Source organism: Pipra filicauda, unplaced genomic scaffold, assembly GCF_003945595.2.
Source record: "Pipra filicauda isolate LSUMZ 115617 unplaced genomic scaffold, ASM394559v2 scaffold464_size512166_pilon, whole genome shotgun sequence".
NCBI classification, from domain to species: Eukaryota; Metazoa; Chordata; class Aves; order Passeriformes; family Pipridae; genus Pipra; species Pipra filicauda.
Window position 1 is genome coordinate 56,028 of NW_024104603.1, and position 24,298 is coordinate 80,325.

The 24,298-nt window shown below is 53.8% G+C and overlaps 1 protein-coding gene across 3 annotated transcripts in view; it reads right to left on the reverse strand.

The window, feature by feature from the left end:
- Positions 1-5,634: 5,634 nt before the first annotated feature.
- Positions 5,635-24,298, reverse strand: part of RALY (RALY heterogeneous nuclear ribonucleoprotein) — a 119,664-nt gene continuing 101,000 nt past the window's right edge. For 2 of the 3 annotated variants that reach the window (XM_039386116.1, XM_039386115.1), the window contains exons 4-9: positions 19,232-19,304; positions 12,733-12,780; positions 12,339-12,499; positions 11,042-11,155; positions 10,350-10,495; positions 5,635-7,297 (exon numbers count right to left, since the gene is read on the reverse strand). In XM_039386116.1, the coding sequence (XP_039242050.1) occupies positions 7,229-7,297; positions 10,350-10,495; positions 11,042-11,155; positions 12,339-12,499; positions 12,733-12,780; positions 19,232-19,304 (611 nt within the window). In that variant the 3' untranslated portion in view covers positions 5,635-7,228. Of the gene's footprint in view, positions 7,298-7,519; positions 7,569-10,349; positions 10,496-11,041; positions 11,156-12,338; positions 12,500-12,732; positions 12,781-19,231; positions 19,305-24,298 lie in introns of all 3 variants that reach the window. The other variant, XM_027719124.2, reaches the window with a different exon arrangement.

Sequence of the window (24,298 nt, forward strand, 5' to 3'; positions counted from 1 at the left end):
TCCAAGGAAGTGAGAGGACAAGCTGTGAGACACTATTGAAAGCAGATGTTGAACAGAAAACAGTAGCTGCACAAGAACTACCAGTTCAGCTTCAGCCTGGACAGCCAGCAAACTACAAAGCCACATCAGCTTCCAAGAGAATTGTTTGCTTTTCTGTTCCTGAGTTGTTCTTGCCGTGGTGAAGGGCAGTGCTTGTTGTCTGTGGAGCAGATTACCTGGGTCAGAGACAGTGGGGAGGTATCAGGACAAGCCTGTCCCCCTGAAAGCCTTCCTTGGTTTTTCCAGCAGTGCCAAGAGGTCTGCAGAGGCTTGTATTCCCACAAAGTTCGTGGGGATCCAAACCTGGCCTTGGTGGACCTGTCTGGCTCTGCCCTCATATACAGAGACATTTTGGCACTTCCCCTGTGTCACAGCTCACTCTAGTTCCAGCTGTCTGCCCACCTTGGAAGGGCTCTTCTCAAGAGGCTCTAATTTGGGCTGAAAGGATTTTGGATGAGCCGTAAAATCCCATGGCAGGGAAGGGAGCACAGCTCCAGGTGTCCTTTCCCTCAGGTGCAGAGAGCTGAGGGAGCAGAAGGGCTGCTCTGAGCCTTGTGATAGGAGAAGGGAAAAGGCTTTTTTGAAAGAAGATACTACTTGAAGTATCTTCCTCCTAAAGAGAAACATCTTTCCCCAAGACAAACAGCTTCAAGGGCTGTTGCTGATCTTTAACATGCACTATTCCATCTGTACAAGCCTTTGGATTGAAGGGACCTCACCCAGCTCCAGCTCCTTGGCTAAGAAGTCTGGTGAGTTTAGCTCTTTGCTTATTTTAGCTGTTTTATTATTCATTATTATTAATTATTTCAGCTTTTTCATTATTTTAACTATTCCAAAGGTGAAGACAGGGAAGTGCCTCCAGAGGCAATTCAGCCAGTCTTAGTTTTTTCAGAAAGAGCTGCTTTTGCTGTAGGTGTGTGACCATAGATGAATATAGATAAGCTCTGTGTACATATTCACACAGGTATCATACACATATACACTGGCCATTCTCATCTATTCTGTGTAAAACCATGGCTGAGCCTGTGCTGTCAGTCTCTGTCCCAAGCCCAAGGGAGCAGCCACAGAAGTAGAAATTCCAGCTGGCCCTGGAAACAGGTTCCTGCCTGATAAACTGATAAAATCGGCTTTTCCTTGCAGGAAGAGAAATACTTTCTCCCTTCCCTTCTGCTTGTGTCTCTAAGACCAGGCCCACTCCTTAATGTTCATCCTTTTTGCACACTGCAAACAAGGGCAGAATTCTGAGATAACACAGTCATCCCTTTCCATATGGGTTAGGAGGCATTTTTCAGTGGAATACCCAGCAGAAGTGTGTGGAACCTCCCTCCCTCTTCAGCCTCTTGCATCGTCCTCAGTGGCTCTCTGGGCTCACAGAGGTTTTGGGGTTTGTAACAGAGGCAGCTTCCTTAATTCTCCGTCCTGCAGTAAAGCAAATTAGTTTTAAAACCTCTGTTTTAAAACTAATTACTCCAGCCCTGCTTTGGGTAATTATCCCATTGTTTCCATGCATTTCTCTCTCCCATGTGGAAGCATTTCACTGGGGGTGGAGCAGGACCTTGTGATTGTCACCAGTGTCAGATGACATGGCTGGATCACAGAATCCCAAAATGGTTTGGGTTGGAAGGGACCTTAAGGATCATCCAATTCCACCCCCTACCATGGGCAGGGACACCTTCCACTAGCCCAGGTTGCTCCAAGCCCCGTCCAACCTGGCCTTGGACACTTCCAGGGATCCAGGGGCAGCCACAGCTTCTCTGGGCAACCTGTGCCAGGGCCTCCCCACCTCCCAGGGAAGGATTTCTTCCCAATATCCCACCTAACCCTGCCCTCTGGCAGTGGGAAGCCATTCCCCGTGTCACAGAATCACAGAATCAGCTGGGTTGGAAAGGACCTCTGAGATCATCAAATCCAACCCTTGATCCAACCCCGCCGTGGTTCCCAGCCCATGGCACTGATGCCACATCCAGTCTGTCCTTAAACACCTCCAGGGATGGGGAATCCACCCCCTCCCTGGGCAGCCCATTCCAATGGCTGAGCACCCTCTCTGGAAAGAATTTCTTCCTAATGTCCAACCTAAACCTGCCCTGTGTCCTGTCACTCCAGGCCCATGTCCAAGGTCCCTCTTCAGTTTTTTTGTAGGATCTTGGTGCTTCTAACGTGGCTTTACGGTCCTCTGCTGATAATATTAATTTTCATTTTGAAAGGAAAAGGGAGATTTCTTGCCTTCGTTACAGGGAGAGCAGTCAGATGTGATTAATTTTGAGAATTAGGCACAAAGGGCAAGTAAAAAATTTCCAGTTACTTTTTGTTTTGTGGCCTGCCACGTCTCTGTCCCGCTCAGGGCCCTCACAGCCTGTCACAGGCCTTGTGCTGTGTTTTTGTTCGGCACTAAAAGAACCTTTTTTTCCACCACGCGTGTGAAAAAATTAAAATGGAGCTTAAAAACCACTTTTCTTTGCTGCCTTGTCCCCGCACCTCCCAACACCCTCAGCCAGCAGAGGGAGGAGGAATTGCTTTCTCTGTTCTGAAGGAGTGGGATCCTCCTCTGGGGTCCTCTGGGGGTGCTGGTTTAGGCTTTGGGCCGTGGGTGCTGTTGAGGTTTCCCTGTTGGTGAGAGGCTGTGTGGGGCTGGCTGGGGGGTCTCCAATATGTTCTGTCCATGAGTGTTTATAATTCCAGGCCTTCTCCACTTTCCCAAATCCATTTCAGCTGTGTGCTGAAGGACATTGTTTCCCTCTGCACTTTGTCCTGGCCGAGGGAGGTGCCGTCAAACCCTGCCCCTGCCCAGGACAACCCTTGTGCCTGCACAGTGAGGAGTGTGCTGGGGCTTGGGGGCCTGGCTGCACCTCGGGGGGGTGCTGTGGGCACACAGGGGCCTCCTGAGCTGGCCAAAAGCAAGGATGCTTTGGCCTTTGGGGATGAAATGGGTCTTCTGAGCAGCAGGAGGGGCCAAGCTGGAGCGCAGGGTGAGGGTCAGGAGGGGATGTCCCAGCTGAGCTGCCAGGCCTGTCCTCCTGACCTGGAATGGCTCGGGATCATCCAGCAGGAGGGAGCTCCAAGCAAACACTGGGAGTGATGCACTGCTGTAGCCCTGCCTCCCTCTCCTGCCCAGGCTGCCCCCCTGCATCCCGAGCCTGGCAGGGAAAATTATCCACCTGAAATGGCACCAAGAAGGCGCTGAACCAGTGTTATAAAGGGTTTTCTTGCTGGACTGGAGCAGCACATCCATGGACTCCTGGCTGAGTCCTTTCAGCATCACTGCCCCTGCCCTGGGTGTGTTTTCCTGGCAGGGGATGGATGGACTCCACCAGGAGCCCTTGGGGTTCTCGACCACATCTCCGAAGGTTTCTGAAACTTTCTGGAGAAGAGGAAAAAGATGGAATTAAATGTCCTGCAGATAACAGAAGGACAATGCAGGAGGGATATAACCACTGTCACAGAGACAGTAACTGGCTCTTACAAATTCCCCAAAGGATGGTCCTGTTTCAGCTGCAGTAACTGAAGTGTTTCCAAAGCACTGCTGGATGGAACTGTGATGCTCATCACAGTTAATGGAAGTTATGAAATCACTGGAGGCTTTTGTTACATCTCTTGACTCAAACTGAACAATTACAGCCGTTCTGGCCCCACAGAGTGTTTTTCCATGTCCAGAAGCACATGGAAGGAGGATCTGGAGATGGAGTAACCCTGCTCTGTTGCTCTAATGAGTGCCCAGACCAGCATGTGAAAAACAGAGCACCAAAGCTTCCTACACATCTGCTCATCCCAGCCAGAGCAGCACATCCAAGCCCAAAGTGTGTTGGCCACCCCAGACACTCCCTGTTTCCTTTGCTGAGGTGCAGGAATGGCAGTGGGGTTGGAGACTTCGGGTTTGTTTCCAACCAAGGCCACGCTGCTCTGGGCACAGGAGAGCAACAGTGGGACAGTAACAAGCAGAGCAGCAAATGTGGGAAGCCAGGAGAGGTCCAGGACATTTGGTAATGGGATCTTCCCTCTGTGGGGGGCTGGGGAAAGCCTTTAACAAAGGCTTTTTTTTTCCAGTTCACCCCGTGGAAACTGTGTGTAGTTCAGTTCTGCTGCTCAGTTTATGTTGGTCGTTTTAATTCAGAGTATGCAGATGTTGAATTGACTGTTGCCTTGGGGGATGTTGTGGGGAGAATGGACTGGCCTAACCCTCGTCTTCCCACACCCCAGCAGGGCAGGGACGATTACAGGGAGTGACTCTGTGTGTCCCTGCAGTGTCCCCTGTGCCCTGGCAGTGGGGACCTCCCACCCCTGCCCTCTGTGCCACCCCTGCTCAGGGGAGGGGTGACACCTCCTGTCCCCCTGTCCCTCTCTTGAGGGACCAGTGGAGTCAGAAGGAAACTTTGCAGTGGTTTCAAGGTCTGAAGGGGTGAAGGGGGCTGTGTGTGTGTGTCCCCTTTCCCACCCACTGCTGCACCCTCCCATCTCATGTGGGTCACTGGCTGGTGCAGAACCCAGTGAGCACCAAAACCCCAGGACTCATTTCACTGAGGCCCCACCTACAGCCAAGAGCAAAGTTAATGACCACACAGGGGGCTGCCTGGGAGCTTCCAAAGTCCCTTGCTCTCCCCCCAAAATAATTAATAAAATCAAAGCAGTTGTTCACTGGAGACCTCAGCCTTGCTCTGATGGCCTGGAGCTGGAGTGACCCAGCCCCAGCCTCCAGGCACTGCCCCACAGCCACTCTGAGCTGGGTACTTGGCTCAGCAGAGCTAAGGTAGGGCTGATTTTTGTCTTCTTTAGAGCCATTTTGACTTCCTTTTTTTTGGTTGGTTTTTTTTTTCTCCCTCCCCCATTTCCTCCTTCCCTGTTGCAAGGACATGCACCCACTAATTGCAGCTGCTGCATTCCTCATCTTGAAGTGAACTGGTGACTGAGGCCAGGATGGATGGATCAATGGATGGATGAATGGATGGATGGATGGATGTTCAAACATCCTCAGACTCACCATGCTCTTGATCAGCTGCACTAGGCAGCTTTGCCCTCCAGTGCTGGGTGACAGCTCAGACCAGGCTCAGCAGAGAACCTTTTAGGACTCAAAATTAACCTTTCAAATGCACTGAAAGCCTGGCAGCACCTGGATTCCACCTGGGCTGGTGGAGATGTCCCTGCCCATGGCAGGAGGTTGGAACAAGATGAGCTTTCAGGTCCCTTCCAACCCAAACCATTCTGGGATCCTCTGATTCTCCCCTTGGTGATCACTGGTCTCTCCTGACACTGCTCTGGTGCCAACATTGTGCCTCAGGAGCAGTTGTATTGTTGCCTTGTGCAAACTGGAACAGCAGCCAAATTTTTCCAGTCCGTTATGAGCTGGACCAGTGCAAAGTCCAGAGATTAAAGGCCTGGATTTGTCCCCTGCTCTCCTGCATCAAAGGAGTTTCCAAGCCTCCAGGGGAAAAATCCCAGAGCCCTTGTGAACCCAGATGTTTTGCTCAGCCCAGTGGGATATACCTTGTGTAAGGGACAGCAAATCCTGTGGGCAGAGCTGAGGCTTAGAAAGGGAAAGACTTGTCTGAAGTAGAAGAAAACAGTGTGTGTGTGGGAGACAGAGAGAGAAGAGAGGGAAAGAAATTAGATTTCTTTCTTTTATTATACAGGATCGTATGTACAAGGTCACCTTTCTCCCAAACATCAGCATCACAGTCAGTTCATAGCAAAAACTGCAGCTCATCTCTCCAGGCCTAGAAAACAGCTCTACAAGGCTCAGCACAACAGTGGAGACTGGACAGGAACCGGCACAGGGAGGGGAAAGCTCTGTTATCCCTTTGATCCCTCACCAAACATTCCAAACTAAGAAATGCAAATCAAACCTTGTACTTCACTCCAGGGTGGCCCTGGGGGGCTTGGAGTGTTGCCCCCAGGCCTGTTTTCCCCTTCACCCTTCAGAGATGCCATGGATGAGGTCGGAGCACTCGGAAGGACCCGGGGCCATGCGTGGGGTGGGAGGGTCTGACCAAGGAGAGGGTGTGGACACCGGGCTGGAGTCAAAGCACTGGGGGTGTGTGTGTGTGTTTTGGAGGGCCAGGAGGTGGGCAGGACACGTCGGATCAGAATAAAGTGCTGCAGTGAGTTCCAGTCCCATCTAGCCCAGGAAAACCAGGTAAGCCCGGGAAGGAGGAAGGAGGAGGAGAAAGGCTGAGAGCTCTCGGGGGCTGTGGCATGAGGGGGCTCCCCTGAGGAGCCGCTGCAATGTGGGGAGCAGGGGAGGTGCCTGCACCCCCACGTGCACCGTGCTGGGAGCATTCCCTGTTCCCAGGGGCTGTCCCACTGCACGGCCCCCGCGGGCTGTGACGGAGCACGGCAGGAACAGGAGCTGCTGGAGCTCTCCTGACGTGCCAGGTCGGTGTGAGAGGGGGCAGGAGGAGCTGTGGGCTCCCCAGGGAAGGGGCTGATGTCTCTGGCACTGGGCTGCAAAAGTGGATGCTCTCCATCCCTCGCAGGGAGCAGCTGGACCAAGCCAAGGGTCTCACCCTCACCCCCCCTCACTCTGCAGAGCCTTGCTCAGCCTTCACACGGTGCCTTCCCAGTGGACAATGAGGAGACCAAACCACTGAAGATGACGTGGGCTTTGTTCCTCCTGCTTGGCATCACTTGCTTTCCTGCAGCTTCCTCTCCCCTTCCCTCTTCCAAGCAGCTTCCAGAGCACAGCACAAGCTCCAGCTCCGACTCCTTCCCACCTGGCAGTGCCTGTGGGCCCACGGTGGTTCATGGGGCAGGAGAGCCGTGACAGGAGGTGACTGTTGTGGAGGGCAGCTCACCCCACACCCTCCTCCTCACCAGGATCCCCAGTGCAGGAACACAAACCATCCACACTGAGACAGTACTTTCCCCTCAGTCAGGAAATGCTCTGGCTCTCACCTCACACGGGAAAAACGTCTGTGTTGGGCTGGGCTGAGTCCTCCCCGCTCTCCTGCAAACCCCTGGGGCTCCCTGGGGACACCACTCTCCCGTTCTCCAGTCCGTGGTGGCTCTGGGCTGGGCAGGTTGGGCTCCTGCCTCCCCTGGCTGCAGAGCTCCCAATCCATTGCAGGGGCAGTGGGGATTCGCTGGGATGATGAGTTTTCCTTGTCTTTGCTTTACAGATGGATGGAAGATGTCGGGCCATGTTTCTCCTTTTGGATGCCAGGTAGAGATGACAGCAGCACTTCCATTCAGCTTGTCTTGCTCAACGTGCCAGGACAGGGTTTAGCCTCGTGCTTTCCTCACACAGTTGCTCACTGCTGTTTTGAGAGGGCTGTGAGGGGAGAAGGGGGAGGGACATCATTGTCCTTGAACCCCAAAGATTTGGCATTTAGGAAAGGGAGCGAGGGGCTGGCCAGGGACCCAGCTGAGCAGCCAAGCTCCCTGGATCAGTGGGAAAGAGCATCTTCTGAAGCAGCAACCCCCCACCCCAGCATGCCCAGAAGGAGAGCTCTTGCTCAGAATCAGCCTCCAAACAGCAGTGCAGGAGCTGTACCTGGTTACTGTAGTCTGGCATCCTCCACATCTGTGTAATGGCTGTTCTCCTGCAGGGAAAAGGGAACCAGAAACAGGAGATCACCACGTGGGGGTGTGTTTTGGAGGGGAAGGAGGTGGGCAGGACACATCAGATCTGAATAAAGTGCTGCCTGAGTTTCAGTCCCATCTGTCCCAGGAAAACTGGATAAACCCAGGAAGGAGGAACAAAGAGGAGGCTGAGGGCTCTTGGGTCACACATCCCTCCTGCCCTGCCTGGGGTGCTGTGACACCTCTCACGTGGTGACCAGCTGGTGCCCTGGGGTGGGAGAGCAGTGCCAGGATGCTCAGGGTGAGGGAGAAGCTACAAAACACACGGACCATGGGCACCAGGTGCCCTGGAGGTGGTTTCTGGCACACAACAGTTGCAGGCAAAACCAAAAGTTTCCTCTGGCTTCTTATTCTGGGATGGCTCTGCCAAGCAGACCTGGGATGTGGGATTCTCTCCTGGGCTTTGAAGTGACAGAATTCATAGAATCATTTTGGTTGGAAAAGACTTCTAAGATCATCAAGTCCAACCATTAACCCAGCACCTCTGTGTTCACTTCCCTGTGCAGCTGTTCCAATGCCTGGCCACCCTTTCAAGGAAGAATTTTTCCCTGATATCCAACCTAAACCTCCCCTGGCACAGCTGGAGGCCGTTCCCTCTCCTCCTGTCCCTTGTTCCCTGGGAGCAGAGCCCGAATCCCCCGGCTCCCCCCTCCTGTCAGGGAGTTGCAGAGCCAGAAGGTCCCCCCTGAGCCTCCTTTTCTCCAGGCTGAGCCCCCCCAGTTCCCTCTCAGCTGCCCCTCAGACTTGTGCTGATAAGCCAAAACTGCATTAACATAGCAGAAAATCTGACTATGAATCAACCACTTTATGCTGCACTTATCAAGTATTTTCCACACCTAAATTCACTGCTCAGAGCTCAGTATTTAACAAGTGCACTTGGATTGGTGGTCCAAAAACATCCCTTTGGCTCTGAGGGGTGGGGGTGTTACAGGAGAAGAGTCAGAGGTCACTCACAGATCTGATGGAGCAGAGCCAAAGGGGTTTTGGGGACCCGTGTGGGCACCATGTCCATGGACAGCAGATGGTGATGGCCACAGTGATGTGTGTGAGCCAAAGAGATGTGGGATAAAGGAGTCACTCCCCAGGAACTGGGAAGACTTCAGAGCTGTTCAGTGTTGTCAGGTCAGAAGCACACCCCAAAGGCTGGCTCTGGGGAGCTGCCTCTCAGTGCTTGAGACCCTCACATGGCCTGCACACACTGACCTGCCCCAGGAGAGCACATGGGAGCCTGTCTGATGTTGGGAGGGAAATATTTCTGGTCTCAAAGCCACTTCAGGACCAGAGAGTTACAGAAAACAGAGATGGAAGGGAGCTGAAATAGTCATCCTGTTCATCTCCTAATGAAGACCAGCTCTTCCCAAACCAGTGCCAGCAGATGTCTGTTCACTGTTTTCTTATCCCAACATTGGCAGAGAAGTCCACATTTTTTGTTGACAGGCTGTGTGCTGCTTTATCATCATTAACATCAGCAAGTTACCCCTTAATTTCTCCCATCTGTTTCCCTTGATGTAATTCAAACCTGGCCTTCCTTATCCAACTGGCACAGAGCTTGTGCCTTTCTTCTTCCAGTACCTGCTATGATGTCTCCCCCTCATCAGCTCTCCCAGGATTTAGCAGCAGTGAAGGAAGACCCCGTTCAGCCCCCTCATCCATCCTGACTTAAGGCAGGACAGAGCAGGAGAGCACAAACCAGCTCTCCCGGGAAGTGTTTGGAGCCACAGGAGCTCTCTGGCCACTGGAGGAGTGCTGGGGGTGTGTTGTGAGCTCACCCCACAGATGAGGGGTGAGGAATAAGAGAGGGATGCTGAGCTTCATCCTCACTTCTGCTGCCACCAGTGCCAGGGTGGGGAAGGAACGGACCTGTACCAGGGGACACTCAGGGCAGGTTCAGGGCCTGCCCCTGCCATGCCAGCCAACCCAGCTTCCCAGGGCTGTGGACAGCAGGGCAGTCCTTCCACCCCTATTGCCCTGACCTGGGTCTGGAGATGATCCTGTTCTCATCAAAGTCTTAATTTTGGATAAATGACAGTGCTGCCAGTGGTCACACAGTGCCCTGTATGGCACTGCTATACCCAAGCATGGAATGATAGCACAAGGGGCAATGGCTTCCCACTGCCAGAGGGCAGGGAGAGATGGGATATTGGGAAGAAATCCTTCCCTGGGAGGGTGGGGAGGCCCTGGCACAGGTTGCCCACAGAAGCTGTGGCTGCCCCTGGATCCCTGGAAGTGTCCAAGGCCAGGTTGGACGGGGCTTGGAGCAACCTGGGCTGGTGGAAGGTGTCCCTGCCCATGGCAGGGGTTGGAACTGGATGGGCTTTCAGGTCCTTCCAACTCCTGTGATTCCATGGATGTCTGGTCAGATGGAAGGGCACTGCAAATGCACACAGCCAGGAAAGTGCAGTTAATTTACCACGGCCTGTCTTTGCCATGTGTTCAAATCCATCCAAGAATTACTTGGGAGCAGAGCAATTTGGTTTAAACAATTACTAGTTGTGAAATCAAGGAAAATGTGGTTTGAATTTCAAGAGCCAAGCATGTTTCTTCAGCATCTCCCCACACATTTGCAAGGGCAGCAGAACAGTTGGGAGGAAAGAGCTGAGAACAATCACGGGATTTAAAGACACTGATTTCTTTGGAGGAAGGGAAAACTACTCTTCCCAGGGATTTAGCAAGTTCCAGTAAAACTGTGGTCCACTATGAACTCCTTTGGCTGGGAGGAGGCATCATCCAAGCTCTCTTACCAGTTCATCTTCACACTCATCCCGTGCAAGACCCTCCTCCTCCCCCTCGTCCCCGTTGAGCGGCTCCTCCGTGTTGGCCTCGGCCTCCGACGCCGTGTCCTCCTGGGACACTTCACTTTTGCTGCTCTCAGCCTTCTTCCGAACCTCTGAGGGGGCAAAAGCACTGGGATCAGGGGCTGGGGGCACCACCAGAGCCTGGGCACACCAGCGCAGAGGGATCAGGGGCCGGGGGCAGTGCCAGAGTCGGGGCACACCAGTGCAGAGGGCTCCCGAATTCACTCGGTGGGTAAATAAGGATCTCGGGGGTTTTCTGTAAAGGGAAGTTTTGCTGATTTTGAGGAAACTGCCCCAGAGACCCTGGAAAGAGCAGAGTGGATTCTACATCACTCCAGGGAGTGTGGAAGCCAGGCAGGATGGGATAGGCTAGGCTAGCCTAGGATAGGACAGAGAAGAGTAGAACAGAATAATAGAAAAAAAAAGCAGACTAAGAAAACACAAACCATATGACTAAAGAAAAAAAAAATCTCATAATTTTGAACCCAAGTCCATAATTTGGGGAATTCTGATGTGTAATTATGGCTTGTGCTTCTACCCTGGATCCTGGGGGCTGACCCTTCACTGTTAGAGGCCAGAGGATGCTCTAAGTTGTGCTGCTCGGGGCTGGCCCCGAGGCACTCCCCCACGCCACTGACCTGCAGACAGCTTCTGTTCCTCTGCAATCTGCTCCAGCCGGCCCAGCAGAGCATCAATGTTGGACTTAATCTGTGTCAGCTCAGTTTTGATTGTCTGCAGCTCACTGCTCTTCACTTGGAGGGAGGAAGGGGGGGGAAAAAAAGGCCTTTAGTGCCCTGCAGAGCACCCGCAGAGCCTGCCCTCACCCCCCCGGCCCAGGGTTACAGACATGGAGGAACCCCAGCTGCTGAGCAGGGTGAAAACACAAGGAGGAACCCCACGCTGGAAACTGCTCCTCAGTCCCTACTGCCTGCTGGGGGCTGCATGCACCCAAAAAAGCCTGGGAGTCTGCTGCCCAGGCAGCTTGTGGAGACTGACACCAGGTTTTGGCCCAACCCTTCCCCAGCTGCTCAGGCTGTTGTTTCCAGATGTTCTGGGGTGAAGGCTTTCCCTGGGAGCACCCTGCCCGTGGGTGGGTGCCTGGGGCCAGGGGGTCCATGTGCACACCCATAGAATCCCAGAATCAACCAGATTGGAAAAGACCTCCGAGCCCATTGAGTCCAACCTTGATCCAACCCCGCCGTGGTTCCCAGCCCATGGCACTGATGCCACATCCAGTCTCACCTTAAACACCTCCAGGGATGATGACTCCACCCCTTCCCTGGGCAGCCCATTCCAATGACTGAGCACTCTCTCTGTAAAGAATTTCTTCCTAATATCCAACCTAAACCTCCCCTGGCACAGCTCAAGCTGTGCCCTCTTGTCCTGCTGCTGGTTCCTGGGAGAAGACCCTGACCCCCCCCCCGGCTCCCCCCTCCTGTCAGGGAGTTGCAGAGTCAGGAGGTCTCCCCTGAGCCTCCTCTTCTCCAGGCTGAGTCCCCCCAGCTCCCTCAGCCTCTCCTCACAGCACTTGTGCTCCAGTCCCTTCCCCAGCCTCGCTGCTCTTCCCTGGCCCTGCTCCAGCCCCTCCATGTCCTTCCTGAGCTGAGGGCCCAGAGCTGGACACAGCACTCCAGGGGTGGCCTCCCCAGTGCTGAGTCCAGGGGCAGAATCCCTGCCCTGCTCCTGCTGCCACACTGTTCCTGAGCCAGGCCAGGATCCATTGGCCCTCTTGTCCCCCTGGGCACACTCTGGCTCCTGTTCAGCTCCCTGTCCATCCCCACTCCCAGCTCCCTTCCTGCCTGGCTGCTCTCCAGCCCCTCTGTCCCAGCCTGTAGAACTGCCGGGGGTTGTTGTGGCCAAAGGGCAGGACCCGGCCCTTGGCCTGGTTGATCCCCACCCTGTTGGGTACCATCCAGCCCCTCATCCCACACTCACACTTGAGCTTGGCCGAGCTGTTGGCGATGGCGGCCGACCTGGCAAAGAGCTTCACGGGCAGCGAGGCCTTCACGCGCCGCACCAGGGGGATGGTGACCCGGGGCCTCTTCACAGGGACCACCCTGGGCACTGGGGACACTCTGCCCCGGTACTCGAAGAGCCTGGAGGTGGGGGGAAGGATGGAGGGGGTGAAGCAGCCCTGCAGCACCCCCGGCCCTGCCCTGACACCCAGCTGGAGCCCAAGGGGTGCTGGTGAAGATCCAGGGCACAGCCCGGCCACCAGAGCCCACCATGGGGCTGGGCTGGACCACTCTGCACCCACCTCCCTCCCCCACACTGCAGGGAAGGTTTTACCCCACAGAAACCCCCCCTGGGCTGACCCTGCCCCGCTCACCTGTCGTAGAAGTCGTCTCTGTAATAGTCATAGTCGAAGTCGTAGCCACTGCGGAGACAGTGAGGGGAGCACAGGTTCAGCCCTGCTGGGCATTCATTCTACTGCTCCCCACTGCCTGCTGAGCACCCCCAGGGCCATAAAGGATAAATAAATTGCTCCCCCTCCATAAGGGCCCCTCTGTCCTTTCACCTGGCAGGACATGGAGACTCGTCCTCCCGGCTGCAAGGGCTGCAGAGACCTGGGCTGAGCCCAGGAGGAAGATTTGGGGGGGCTTAAGGCACTGGAGAGAGGGGTGATGGCAGCAGTGTGTTAACCTGGTTCTCTTGAGATGAAGTGAGAAGATGTGCAGGGAGAGAAGTCAGGAAGAAGGGGATATTTATTAATTTAACATCTTTACTTTCAAAGGTGTTTAAACCTCTTTCACCCCAGCCAGACAATGCCCACAGCCTGTTTTCTTAAGCCTGAGCTGCATTTTAACCCAAAGTCAGAACCTTTCCCACTCCCTGGACACCCAGGAACTGGTTTTCCCTCCTGCTGCAGCTGTTTTTTCCCAAGGCAGCACAGACCAGGTGGTTTGAGCCACACTGGGAGCTGCTGTCCCACCTCCCCGCTGTGCTGAGGCTCAGTCAGCCTGGGCAGGTCAGGAGTGATGGTGACAGTCCCTTCTCTCTGCTCCCAACAAACAGAAGGGCTACTGCAGCCCCTGAAAACAAAGAATCTGTCCTGCTTCCTGAAACTCCTTGAACTGGCTTATAAAAAAATCTAATGGGAAGAGAGACTGATGGGAAAAGGGAAGAACTCTGAGCCAGGAGGATCTGGGGATGGGCAGAGGGAAGGACCAGCACTCAAGTATGTAGCTGAGAGTAAATGTGGTGTCCAGCATCTAAAGCAGAAGTGACAAGAAGAATGTGTGGCTTGAAAGGCTGGTGGGAAGTGTGGTTTGGACCAGGAATTCCAGGCTGGACCCAACAAGTCTGTCTTGTCTATGCTGGCACTGGGCTTCCCAGCCACTGCTGAGTTTCAGGTACTGGCTGATTTCTTAAATGTGATTTTTCCATGTTCCTTGGATGTTCCTTGGGTTCCCTAGACACCTGTGGCACATGTGGAGACTCAGTCTGTGCCTCAGGGGGCCTTGAGCACAGTGTGGATGGTTGGAGGCACCCAGAGCTGGTGTGAGGGGTTAAGGTCAAGGCATGTGCACCTACTGCCTCCTCTGGGCTTTGCTGCCACCACCAGACCCTGCCAGGGACTTCTTATGGATCGGGACCTTCTCCCTGAGCAGCTGCTGCCTGTGGCATTCACGGCTGGGGGAGGGCAGACGTGATCATGGAGGTGTTATCACCACAGCCCTTCCCAATCCCGAATTTTTGAGGAAAACCAGCCATTTTTTACAGCCTCATAGGTGAATTCCAAATGCTTTTCAGTCTTGGTGCCCTCCCCTTCTGACCCAAGTTGTAGCCAACATTTCTGCTGGGCTCAGAGGAATATCCTGCAGCCTCTGTCCCAACTACTGGGTTAATAAACAATCTGTGTTTGTTTATTCCCTTTTTGCATTGAAAGGGGAAGGTAATTCTCCTGCTGGAATAAACCAGATGGGCAGCATGGAATGAGATGGACCTTCATGAGGTTTCTGTGACTGGTAAATTGATTTTCTTTCTAACCTGGGAAGAAACCTGGAGATACAGAAAATCTCCAAGAAAACAGCTCCCCTCAGCCTGCCAATCTATTCTGATCACCGAGGATATTTGACTCCAGTCCTGCTTGAATCCAACAAACACAGAATACCAGCAAAATAGGAAGTCATTTGAAAGGAAAATTGAACTAGGATGCTTCTACACTGTCAGACTCCCCCTCTTCAATTTTTTTTCTCCTCCTTAGATTCACTCAAATGAAATTGCTGCAATTTTGTAATATTTTCAATCCTGACAGGCTCTGATGAGGTGTTTCTGACTTACTCCATCAGTGCCTTGGAGCCAATGTTCTCTGTAGCCACAGGCAAGAGAAACCAGTGGCGTCTCTCTGCGAGCAGTGTCTTTATTCCCAGCTAAAGCCCCTTCCATGGGGAGTGGCTCCAGTTAGGAAGTTCTCTGTGGCTTGGAGACCACGAGGCAGCTTTAGGGCATTTGTTCATAAACAGCACAAAGCTAGGGGATATTTGGCAAGATGCTGAAATGGCCACATTCCTTTCTCCTGATCCCATTCACGTTCCAGGGCTGAGCTTTTCCTCCAAGCCTTTGCTCCCCAGGGAAGCCCCATCCTGGTTGGGAAGCTCCAACTCCATCACAGGGGCACTGCCCCTCTGCAGCCAGCGCTGTCCTGGGCACAGCCTGGCATCTGGGAACAAGGACTGCAGCCCTGAGCAGGGCAGACACCCTCCATCTCTCCATCACTTACCCTGCCCTGCATTTGGGCACCTCCACCTCACTCCCGGGCTCAGCTCCAGCACCAGCAGGATAAATCCTGGCCTCAAATACCTGTGGATCCCACCTGGTGTGGACTGGAGAAGGATGGAGAAGCCTGAAAGCTCAGGTGAACTCCCCAGCCTTTTTCAAGACCAGTCAAACAGCAGTTTGCTGGATGAAGTGGCCAATGAACCCTGTAAATGTTATTCTGCTGTGTTACTCCCTTTTTCCATTTGGAATGTGTGACCAAAGAGGGCAGCCTTGCATTTTCCTGGTGGGAATCACTCCTGGCCCAGTTCTGCAGTGTGTTCACAGAGGCAGTGGAGGGGTCACCCCCTGCCTGGACTGCAGGGCAGGGCACCAAGAACATCTGTGGGTGCAAAGCACGAGGCTGGGAGCAACTCCTGCCCTGGCCCTGAATTTCTATGGGATTGGAGACAATCCCACCTGCTTCAAAGGGAATTAGGGGCATAATTGTCCTGGGGAGCTGGTCCTGACTTCCCAAAACACTGATCCCAGCCTCTGGCAGTGATGCTTCAGTACCTGCTGACCACGGCACAGCCTTCAGGGAAGGCAGCAGGCTGGAACAAGGGAATAATAAGGGAATATGGGAATAATAAGGGAGTAATAAGGGAATAAGTCTGTGGCTGTCTGACCCTGCTATAACACCCCAGTCAGTCATGGCTCAACAGACAGTGCCAGGGAGGCAGTGCCTGGATGCTTTTAGCTTCACCTTTGGAATCAGGCTTTGAGCACAGGGCAGCTCTTCCAGTATCAACCCAGGAAAAAGGCTGGTAAAAGGGAGTGCTCTTGCATTGGTGATTTATGTGTGCCTCAAAATTCCACTGCACGTGGGATAAACCCTCCTGAGACTGATGGATCATTTACCAGGGACCTGCCAGGCCTGACTTTGTGCACAGGAACCATTTCTGCTGTTTTTCAATCCGTTGGTGACATTGCACCCTTTAAAAATAAAGTTGGGACAACTGGAGGGAGAGGCTGGAAGGCTCCAAGTAACACCCTGCTTCCACCTCCTGCTGCACTGCTCCTGCTTTGTTTTCCTTTAGCAATTAAATAACATTTACTAACGACTCACCAAGGCTCCAAATGCAACTGTTCAGAACAGGAGGGTGACTGTCTGTACGTGCTGCCCCTGCCCCACGTTTGGGGGACCAGCTCTGATCAGGCAAATGTGCATTGGAGCATCTGGGCTTTAATTGCTGCCTGATGCCAATAATTATGAGGGACACATTTGTGCTCAGCTGCCACCCTCCCTGCTCATGGCTGCACAGCCTCCATGAGCACCTGCTGGATTTTCCTTGGAAAATCTGGTGTTGACCAAAGAGCGAACCCTGTAGCTGCTGTGAGATTCCTTCCTCCAGCAAACAGTGGGAAACTGGGGAGGAATGTGGCATTCCTAAGGTGCTGGGGCTGCTCTAAGCTGGGATGGCATGGACATCCCTTGCCAGTGCTGGCTCTGCTGGGCTGGGGCACCACTGCCCACCTCCCCTGTGCCCTGAGGCTGCTCTGAGCCCTGCCTGGGTGCATTTGGCCCTGAGGTGTCACTGCTCCCAGCACCGCTGCCAGGACCTGGAGGAGTGTCTGGAGATGGGCTGACAGCAGGGATTGCAGGGATTGTAACAGGATCACGAGGGATTTAGATTCCAGTGAGCTGGAAGGGCACTGCCCACCTGCACCTGCTGCCTGTGACGATCAGTTTGTGCCTGTCACCACTTCAGAGACCCTTCCATGGGCCACTGAGCTGCTCCTGCAGTTCCTGGGTTGTCCTCACCGTGCCTTTGGCTACAGAGCAGTGTCAGCACCAGCTCTGCAGGGCAGGGCAGGGATTTGTGCCCCCAAAGGGCACTGGCAGCCCCTGCTGCCTTGGGGCAGAGCCACCTTCCCTTCCCACGAGCTCCCAGCAAGGTGGGTTCACTGGCACTGCCCTGAACATGGCCCCAAATGCCCCAGGAGATCTTGTCCCTTCCCTTCCCTTCCCTTCCCTTCCCTTCCCTTCCCTTCCCTTCCCTTCCCTTCCCTTCCCTTCCCTTCCCTTCCCTTCCCTTCCCTTCCCTTCCCTTCCCTTCCCAAACCTTCCCAAACCTTCCCAAACCTTCCCAAACCTTCCCAAACCTTCCCAAACCTTCCCAAACCTTCCCTTCCCAAACCTTCCCAAACCTTCCCAAACCTTCCCTTCCCAAACCTTCCCTTCCCAAACCTTCCCAAACCTTCCCTTCCTTTTCCCCCTCTCACACAGACTTGGATTGAGGCAAAGGAAACTCCAACCTTTGGAAAACTCCTGTGCTGTGTTTAACCCAGCATTTCTATAAATTATGGTGCTGTGATTTTTTGAAGTCTAACATTTAGAAAAATGGATGGTGGTTCAGGAAGCTGTAATCACAGCCCTCTGCAAACCTGCATTCCCTGCTTTCTGGGAGACATTGGAAGCTCTGCTAGTCCAGATGGCAAAGTTTAAATCTGACAGCCAGTCTGGGATGAAATATTGCTGGTGCTCAGAGCAGTGCAGCTCTCTGGCCCATCTTTTAGCATATCCATATTTGTGGGAGGGAACAAAAATCTCTTGTTTGCTCTCTCTCAGCAGCCTGGAAGTCTGAAATATTGGGCATTCCACAGACAGGGATTAGAGCTCCAGGCACGGATGAGCAGGGAATGAAATGCTTGTTGGTGCAAGATGGATGGAGGGAGCTGATGTGTGTTATGGCCCAGCCCCACCTGAGCTGCACATGTGCTGTCCAAACAGCAGGATTTGTGTCATCTCTGTTTCCACCAGTGTGGGGAATGCACAGTCCCACTCCCCTCAAGTGGGAATCCAGAGGGCCACTTCCTGGTGAAGGTCCAAACTGGCCCAGGGTGGGAGGCAAAATCTGCCTGAAAGCTGCAGAGTCTCAGCTGTGACTTGTGGAAGGTCTCCACAGACACCCTGGGGGTGGTGGGAGGGCTCCTGGGGCTCAGGTGGGTCTGTCTGTGCCACAACAGTGTTGTCACCCCCAAGGTTTGTCATCCCAGCAGCACACCACACGGCTGAGTCTGAACTGTGGGTTCTCCTCAGCCCTATCCCTTTTTTCTCCTTTTTGTAGAAAAATCTACAGTTCTCTCATGATTTCCATTTTTACTACACCCACCTATAATCCTGATACTCATTTTAGTCCTTCCTTCCCCACATCACACCTTCTGCCTCCTGACTCAGCTCCCCAGTCTCCACACCACGGGACTGGCATCAAAACAACGAGAATTTATAAATAAAGCACATTTGGGGATCTTGTTACTTGGTTTTGGCTTCTTGAACCTGCAGGGTGCTCTTCAAACACCTTTTTTAAGTTTTCCCTTCTGCAACCACAGGAGCAAAAACTTAACTGGGCTTCTCCCCCACTCCCATGACTCCAGTCTGGGGCTTAAACGAAAATCTTCACTTCTTGTGAAAATTGTGGTGAAGTCTGTAGAGCTGAAGGCTCTTTTTGACATCTGTAACACGTTACATCCCCCACAGACCTACTCCATGTCCCATCTGTCCCTTGCATTCCCTTGATCCCTTGGTCACTGCTCCTCAAACCGGGCTCCCTCGGGGCTTCCCCCAGACACCCCCTTGGTTTGTCACCTCAGAGGCTTCCAATTTTCTCCTTTTCTTCTCTTCCTTTCCCTGTCTTTTTTCTCTTGCCCATTTTTTGAGCATTTTTCCCTGAATTATCCCTGTTCCCTGCCCTCCCCCAACTCCCAGCACTGTTGTGCCCCCCTGGCTGGAGGCTCTGGGGCTGAAGAGGGGGCTCCTCTTGGTGCCCCTCTTTCAAGGTCTCTGATGTGGTTAAAGCAGGTCCTGCCCACCCTTTCCAAACAGCTCCTGCATAGGTGGGACCCTGCCCAGGCAGGGTTGGCCGACCCTGGGGCAGCCACTGCTGCCTTGTGCTGGTTCTCTTCCCTTCAGCCAAGCACTGAGGGCCCTGCAGAGGACCAGGAGCCCCGGGAGGAGACCTGGATGTCCCAGGAGCTGGGGGTGGGGAGCAGGGAGCTCAGGGCAGTGGTTGTGGGCAAAGACCAACCTGGAGACCTTGTTGAAGGGAGGTGATGCTGTGGAGACCTACCTGTACAAGGCAGAGGCTGCTCTCTTGAGCCCTTTGGGTCTGTTGGGTTTGGGTTCCCCGGCCATGTTGATATCTGCAAGGAAGGGACACACAGCTGTGACACGGCCCTGCTCACCCTCACCCACCCCAAGCACAGGGAGAGCCCCTGCCAGGGCTCCTCCACACCTCCCACCCCATCTCCACCTGCTTTTGGCACGGCTGGGGGCCTGCTGCACCTCCACAAGAAGGCAAATTCTTGCACTGGGAAAACCTCCCCCTTTTCCTTTACAGAGCCAACGACGGGTCACTCCGCAGTCGAGGCCCTGCCCGTGCTCTAATCCACACACACGGATCCAGAACAAGGTTTGGGGAGAACTTGGTGCTGCTGTGACAAAGCACAGACAACATATAAACCTGCTGCCCGTTGATAACTGCTGGCAATCCATCCCTGGCTCCTTCTGCAAGGACTAGGAAAGCTCAGCACGAGCCAGGAGGGCACTGCTGGGGGTTAGGCTGTGCTGAAAGCTGTGGGGGTGCAGCTCATCTCAGAGGAGCATCTGCCACCAGGGGAGGGGAGAATGAGCTCCTCTAATCCACTGAGGAAATTTCTCTCCTCGGCCTCAGAGCCAGACATTTCTGACATGAAAATAAACATGACAATAATTGGAGAGAGACATTTTACAAAGGTATGGAGTGATAGGACAAGGGGGGGTGGCTTCAAACTGAAAGAGGGCAGGTTCAGATTAGAGATTGGGAAGAAATTCTTTACTGTGAGGGTGGTGAGGGACTTGGGTTGGAAGGGATCTTCTCCTACAGCTCATCCAGTCCCACCCCCCTGCCATGGGCAGGGACAGCTTCCACTTGCTCCAAGCCCTGTCCAACCTGGCCTTGGACACTTCCAGGGATTCAGGGGCAGCCACAGCTTCTCTGGGCAACCTGTGCCAGGGCCTCCCCACCCTCCCAGAGAAGTGTTTCTTCAGTGATGCCTTGATTTCTGCCACCTGCAGCTTATGGGGCATCCAAACAGCTTTCAGCACGTCAGGCCATTTAAACCTTTTTTTTCCCACACTGTCTAGAGGCACTTTATGGAGAAATGTGGACAGGCTGGTCCACACACCATCAAATAAAGCACCTGCAAAGTGATCCAAAGGAACATTCTACTGACTTTGTTATTAACCAAGAAAATCACCTCCAGGAGCAGCAGGGAATTGCAGCACTGCTGGAATGGGCTGGGCAGGAGGAGCACAGTGGGACAGGGCTCTGGAGGAGCACAGACGTGCTCCCACTGCCCAAATGCCTTGTGCAATTCCTTGGACTGCCTGTCAGGGTCTGCAAGAGGCCACTCCTGCTGGGGCTGGAGCTCAGCCTGTCTGTGAGGCTGTAGGACATGTTGAGGTGTCGCTCAGCTCTCACACCCAGTGTTCCTCTGGAACGTTCTCCTCTCCTCCTTGCTGCCTCTGTCCCTCCATCCCCCCGTTCCCAGTGCTCAGGGGTGTGCAGGAGAGCTGAGCTGAATGCTGACAAGGCTGTCCATGGCCACAGGGCAGGGCCAGAGCCAACATCAGGCACACGATCCCCTTCCTGAGCCTGCTGAGCCACACAGTGCTGCTGGCAGGGCTGTTTGCTCTGAGGGAGAGAGGAATGAAGCCTTCCTTAGTGCATCCCAGAACCCTGCCCAGCCCCAGTTCCCTGGCTGTGACCCCTTTTTGCCATCAGGGTGCATCTTGCCAGCTGCCACTCACTCCTCTGGTGAACGGGGAAGGTAATTCCAGCACCAGGCTGATCAACACCTTCAGGGGAGAGGCAGTGAAAGCCCAGAGGTGGAGAAGGACAACTGGTGTTCCCCAGTGCTGCAAAGAGCCCTGTGGAGCCTTCACAGCCACCTGCAGCCTGAGCAGGGAATTCATACTCTCAGCTCTAGTGGTGATGGGCACTCAGATCCCACAGGATTCCCCTGATAGTGAAAAAGGAGAGATAAGAGCTCAGCCTTCACATCACCCAGGACAGATTTTGCATCTCATTCCCTTTCTGGTTGCCTCCTCTGCATCCCTGAATCCATCTGCCCACCCAAAGGCAGCATGGATCCCTCCTGCTCATATCCAGGCACTTGTTCCCACAGGGAGGCTGTGCTTTGTGCAGCCAGCGGGGCAGGGTGAGGGATGGTGTGGGCCCACCTTCCAGTGCAGAGCTCCCCACAGGAATGGCACCTGCCTCCTGCAATGACTGGGGGGTCTGGGAGCATCTGGAGAAGGCACAGAGGTTGCCAGGACTTGCCTGGCAGAGCAGCCCGTGTCCCAGCACAGGAGGGGCTGCAGCTGTGGTTTTGTGATGCTTTCAGTAACTTGTTGATCAATTAAAATGCAAGTTGGATCGCTTGCATATCTGGTAAGGAAAATAAAAGAAGAAATGGCAGAACTGCTCCTAAAGGCCTCAGCCTGAGATGAGAGATGAGATGAGAGCCAGGAGGATGCTGTTTGCTCTGCTCATCCACCCTGGCATGTGCTGGACATTGTCACCCCAGGGACACGAGCTGGCACTGGGGACAGGTGACCATGCACATCAATAAGCTGCTGCCCCTGTGCAGGCTGGGGGTGCTTTGCCCCTACCCCAGGCCCTGGAGCCAGGCTGTCCCACTGTGTGGCCATGATCCCCCCTGAGCTCCTGGCACACCCAAAGGCAGCCTGGCAGGGCTGGGCTGCAGCTCTTCCACAGCTCATCCTGCTGAACTCACTGGCTGGGGCTGCCAGGGCACAACGCTCACCCTCCTGCTGCCCACCTGGGCAGGGAAGTTTGACCATCACCTCAAAGGACCCCCAAACCCTGCCATGAACAGAAGCAGGGACAGTCTTTTCAGCCAGTCCCACCTTGTCCTCCCCCTCCATGTTCCTGCACGACCATCACTCCTCCTTTTAGGGGAAGACTTTCAACCTCGATTTTCCAATCACATTGCTCAGCCCTTCTCTGCTGGGTTCTCCTGGAAGGGGAGTATCCCAGTGTTTACACTCCCCCAAGGACAGCAGTGGGAAGCCTGCTGAGCTCTTTAGTGGCAAGAGTGGCCCATGAAGGGAAGGCAGATGAAAGGGAGCTGAATTTCCACCTTGTCCAGGACATGTACAGGACACCCAGCTCTAATACAGTCCTTTGCCTTGGAATGCCAGAGTTCTGGGACCAGCACTGAGAGGAGAAAGAGGTTCCTATCATGGCAAACTTTTCATCTCTGTCTTCAGCTAAATGGGCAAGTGCTGCCTGTCTCCTGTATCTCTGTGGAGCATCACAAGGAGCTCCTTTTCTCCCCAGGGCCCTCTCCATCCTACCTACAGACTGCACACGTGGGCATCCCCTGGGCTGGGAGCATCCCTGGCACATGTGCTTGGCCTTGGCTGCAGCTCCGCTCTCTGGACCATTAGAGAAGTGAAAAGAAGTTTCTCCTCTCCAGATAAACCCCAGCTGGAGCAGCAAGATCAGCTCGAGCAGGAAGCTTCTCATTTCAGACTGCTGGGCCAGGAGCAGGGTGGGAATGGGCTGCAAATTGCTTTCCTTGGTGCCCAGTGCCCACTGCCTGCAGCAGCCTTGGAAATCACCACTTTTCATTAAAAATACTGTCTCCAGTTCCAATTCTCAGCTTGGAGCTGGTGACAAGAGCTTCTCAGCACGAGACACTTCAGAGCAATATGCAAACCAAGGCTGCAGCTGGGAGCAGCCCAGGGGGGTTGCTTGTTAGTTCTCATCCCACAACAGTGCAACATGGGGGAAGTTCTCTCATTTAACATGGGCTGGCTAAAGTTAGGCTGAGCTGGGCTGAGTCAGACTATCACGTCCCCTGACAGGCTAAGGGTGAGGCCTGGTCCAGGAAGGGAATCATTGAGTCATGGAATGGTTTGGGTTGGAAGGGACCTTAAAGATCATCTCATTCCACCCCCTGCCATGGGCAGGGACACCTTCCACTAGCCCAGGTTGCTCCAAGCCCTGTCCAACCTGGCCTTGGACACTTCCAGGGATCCAGAGCAGCCACAGCTTCTGTGGGCAACCTGTGCCAGGGCCTCCCCACCCTCACAGGGAAGAATTTCTTCCCAATATCCCATCTAACCCACCCTGCATTGTCGGTTTGAAGCCATTCCCCCTTGTCCTTTCTTTGATACCACGCAATGTCTTTTCCCACCCATCGGTTCCAGGACAAGGACATGGGAAGATTCAGAACTGTGCTTTAGCTTCTACAGTCACAGCCCACACGTGAGTTTTTGGGCCGCAATGTCAAAGCCCTGAGGGCACTGACGTGCCTGCTTGGCCACGAGCAGCTTCATTTCTGACCCCATTCCACACGGGAGCCTTTGGCCCCTGCCTGGGTGGTGGTGTTGGAGTGCTGGTCTCCAGCTCTGCCACAGCCATGGATCCTGCTGACCCTGCCCCAGACCTGCCTTGTCACCACGGCCTTGCTCGGTCATCCCCGGGTCATCTGTGACCTGCTCACCATCACTGGACACCATCTGCACATCCATGTCCAAGCTTGACCTGGGACTGGCCACCCCTTGACCACCCCCTGTGGAACTGTGCCACCACTGGTCTGGGTGAGTTACATCAAATCCCTACTGAATAATTGTTTCTTTTTGCCAGCTTTAATATAATTGCCTCAGTAATTGCTTCAATATAGTGCACTGTCCTATCTTATCTTACTACTGGTAGTTTTAGCTTTTATATTGTGTAGTAAATGATTTTGATTAAGATCTTTTGTCTGATCACTTATAATGATAAATGATTCTTTTTATATAAATATTCTCATTTTGCCAGTCATTAAAACCTGTGGGACAAAAGTGGTTCAATCCCACCTCTGTAATTCCTTAAATTCAAAATGTTGACATAACTCTGCAACTCCCTGACAGGAGGTTGTGGCTGCTGGGGGGGTTGGTCTCTTCTCCCAGGAACCAGCAGTAGGACAAGAAGGCTTGGTCTGAAGCTGTGCCAGGGGAGGTTTAGGTTGGACATTAGGGAGAAATTTTTTACAGAGAGAGTGCTCAGCCATTGGAATGGGCTGCCCAGGGAGGGGGTGGATTCACTGTCCCTGGAGGTGTTTAAGGTGAGACTGGATGTGGC